Raw genomic sequence first — 3,678 nt, 5'->3', positions numbered from 1 at the left:
CTTAAGATTTGTTGTTGCGCGTTTGCGCAGAGTGAAGGAAAGAGGAGACCAGCTGCACAGGCAGGCTGCGAAATGATAAGTAGGTGATTGGTATCGGTAAAAGAGCCAATGATCGGTGACCGATCGATCGGCACACCTCTAGAGAATAGTGTCTTTAATAACAATTTGATGAAGCATGGACAACTTCAAGACAGAAGAAGTCGTCTTTGCACCTGGCATGTAGCCGGCTAACTAATCTGGATTAACATCAAGGGAGTTATCCAGTGGAAGGACGATCCTAACATCTTCTTAGTATCCCTTTAAGTCCGTTCACAGTGTTTGCGCTACAAAATGTCACAATGTCGCTCCATTAATCTTTCCCAGCTCTCACTCATGGTGTTTTTACAGGGAGACTTGTGTGTTTGTGTGTCCTGGACGGCTGCCACAAAGCTCCGGGCAGCCGGGAGCGGAGGGGATAATTAGCCTCCAATCTGTCACGCCTCATTTAACCCTCATTATTATCAGGTATAAACACCAAGGTTAGCCTTATCAGGCCTATAACTTGGGCACGATAACAGCCGATTAGAACGGACCCGTTTGTATTTACCGCTTTGGGCCGGGCGTGCCGTTTACCAGACCTACTGGTTTGCTGTTTGAGGTTAAACAGTGATTTGAATGGGTACGAACCTTTGCTCCAAAACCACACCGCATCCAGTCGGGATGTTTTTTTTTTTTTTTTTTTTTTTTTAAACCTGAGCGCCTGACCCAACCCTGGAGACTCTTACACATGTTTCTTCATGACTTACTTGTAATCCGTTGCCACAGTGGGCTATTCTTAGGGCACAAATAATCCACTTCCTGACATGTTTGGAAGCCAGTGGCTTTTGCCTGTTATTGTAATTATTTCCCATTCTTTCATGCATTTGCCACCGGGAATCAGAGGATTTGCTTTCTGGCACGGCAGACCAGAGAAAGCTTAGGCCGGCATGAGATTCCCGCCGTCCTTTTTCGAACATAACTGTAAATATTTCCAAGCAGGCTAATTTGTCTCTGTGAGTACATGCACAGCAATAGGTGGGGGAAGGGGAAGACTGTTGCTTTATGCTCCAAACAGCCGTAGACAGCTTTAATGGAAAATTTTGAACTTTTAAAGCAAGAAAATCTGCGATGACGTTACAAGGCAACCAGACTCATAGCGCAGTCCTCCCATATATTTTATACTTAAATTCCTTGTAGATATTAAGGTGCCACAATTTCACTTTACATTAGATGTTTGCTACAAAGAAATTACACTATGAAAATATATGAACATTTTTTGGGAAGGACTTTGGACAAGCCTTTCATGACTCTGAAATCTTAAATTAAGATTTCGTGACCATCCGAATGGTTTGATTCTACATCCGAATCAAACCATTAGTGCTTCACTTTCAGTAACCTGCCTCTTCGCTTTCTTCATTTCCTGCCCTATGATGGCTCCCTCTCTAACGCACCCTTTGTTAGCATATGCAAATTGTTGGGCTCACTTCCCCTCACGTCATCGTGAGTTTCAAAATTGCGTTTCGGCTCCGTTTCTTCTAAAAACACGAGGCTGCTCTGTCATATCCCTTCGCCTCCCTTCCAGTCCTCCTGGGTGGGTGGAGGTTGGCACAGATCGTCCATAACTGATAAAGTCTTTATCTGTGTTTATGAGGCACAAGGAGGACGGATTCCCTCTGGGACATTCAGTCCTTTTTTTATTCTATTCCCTCAACCACACCCAGCAGTGTTTCCAAACTAATCTGCAACCAGTGTATCTTTGTGGTTTTAAGCGGACATGGGACTAAAACGACTCCCAGCTCCAGGAGCTCATGTGCCCTGCAGCATGACTCTCTGGCTTACATCTCCTTCCCAGACAACAGTAACTGATCTTTATGGTAAAGGTTGGACTGCTACTGGTGTTAATCATTTGTCCGTTTGTGTGTTTTGCAGCTGAGAGGGTGACGTCACTGGGGAAGGACTGGCACAGGCCATGTCTGAAGTGCGAGAAGTGCAACAAGACGCTGTCGGCTGGCTCACATGCAGAGGTAGAACGGCCAAATTACACAACCTTGATAGGGGTGGGGGGGGAAAGTGCTGAATGTTGCAAATAATCGAACTGCTGTTAAATGAACAGGTCAGAGATTGGAGTCTGCCAATTTTCTTTGCTCTATGACCTCTGACTGGGTGGTCAGAAACTGAAAAACATGATTTTTTTATTTGCATATACTAAAATCTGCAACACATTTAGGAGAAAAATGGATTTGGTCAAAGCTGATATCAGCAAGTTAGACCTAAAAAAATATCAGAACTCGACTTCAGCCTGTTTGGTGCAAATAGCAAATGAAGCAAGTTTCTGACTCACTTGTTTCCATCTACTTTGCGTTAGCCTCATCTTTCCATGATAAAAAAAAAAGTCTTTTAACCTCTTTTCTCCTCCCACAGCATGAAGGCAAGCCGTACTGTAACAACCCCTGCTACGCTGCAATGTTTGGACCTAAAGGTAAGCCGTGATCTCGTCACTTCCTGAACTCTCAACAGAAACATGTCAATAAAATACATAAATGGTAGGTAGTATCTGTCAGAAAGCTAAGGAGTGCGTTGATTTTAACACAAGGTTCCATTTTAATTCTACTTTTAAACCTAAATTGCGCATTTCTTTCGGCATTTCAGGATTCGGACGTGGTGGAGCTGAAAGCCACACCTACAAATAGACAGGTACCGTCTCGATGTTTTTGTTTTGTCACACATTTTTATGTTATTTACATTAGACTAGACTGCAAGCAAATCCATCTTTGCACTTTGGACTGTTTGACCTGAGCTTTTTTTGTTGTTGTTTTTTTTTTTTCACTTCATCTGCAGGGCGAGGCGTCGCAGAGAAAAAGCTTTGCGGGAACAAGATTGAAGAAACCAAACCTCTCAGACGATAGCAAACCTCTAAACAAATCATCTGCTTCCAATGCAGGAAATAATTTGAATGCATTTGCTTTTGTTTTTTTGTTTTTAGTTCTACATGTTTTGGACCATTTTCTTTATTTTATCATTTTGTTGTTTAGTTATAGGGACATCGCTCTTTGGCTTCAGCTTGTCTAATTAAACATTTTATGGAATTTGTGTCTTTGATATTCCTTTATTTTGTGGCGGTTTTGTGAGAAACTCATGAGTGTTTTACCACTAGAGCAAAGTTTTACTTTATCAAATAACAAATGTAGTTGAGAAATGTCATAGAAATTACTTTGTCTTCATTTTCTTGAAAACTAGTTTGTCAGAACCTTGAATGGGCAAGACCAGCGCTAGGCTTATATCCTGCCTTTCACGTTTGCTTCAGTTGACCCAAATATACAAAAAACATTGAGAATTTGTTTATTTTTGTGGAGTTTTAATCACAAAAGAAGCAGGTTCAAGGTTTCAAGAGAACAAAATTACTTTTGAGCTTCCAATCGTCTCTCATAAGACTTGCTAAATTTGGTCATATTGAGTCAAGGCAAGAATCTGGGGATTTCCAGGGAATGCAATTGCAGGCTGTTGTGTTTATAATACTAGCTGCAGTAATTGTACAGTTTAAAAAAAACAACAACAAAAACGTCTCTAATTTATGGTAGAATACCGGCAGCTGTAGTTGCCCAAATTTTACCGTATAAATACGGTACAAATACTACCGTGATTACTAATGTTACCGTAACT

At 41.4% G+C, this 3,678-nt stretch overlaps 1 protein-coding gene across 1 annotated transcript in view; it reads left to right on the top strand.

The window, feature by feature from the left end:
* The window catches only part of crip1 (cysteine-rich protein 1), a 10,358-nt gene extending 7,250 nt beyond the window's left edge, over positions 1-3,108 (top strand). The window contains exons 2-5 of the mRNA XM_015016580.1: positions 1,948-2,042; positions 2,440-2,497; positions 2,668-2,712; positions 2,857-3,108. Coding sequence (XP_014872066.1) covers positions 1,948-2,042; positions 2,440-2,497; positions 2,668-2,708 — 194 coding nt within the window. The 3' untranslated portion in view covers positions 2,709-2,712; positions 2,857-3,108. The remainder of the gene's footprint in view (positions 1-1,947; positions 2,043-2,439; positions 2,498-2,667; positions 2,713-2,856) is intronic.
* The last annotated feature ends 570 nt before the right edge of the window (positions 3,109-3,678 follow it).

This window comes from Poecilia latipinna, unplaced genomic scaffold, assembly GCF_001443285.1.
Source record: "Poecilia latipinna isolate Pla-1442-1.1 unplaced genomic scaffold, P_latipinna-1.0 Scaffold73, whole genome shotgun sequence".
NCBI classification, from domain to species: Eukaryota; Metazoa; Chordata; class Actinopteri; order Cyprinodontiformes; family Poeciliidae; genus Poecilia; species Poecilia latipinna.
The sequence above is the reverse complement of the archived record's forward strand: the minus strand, read 5'-3'. Positions and strand labels throughout refer to the sequence as shown.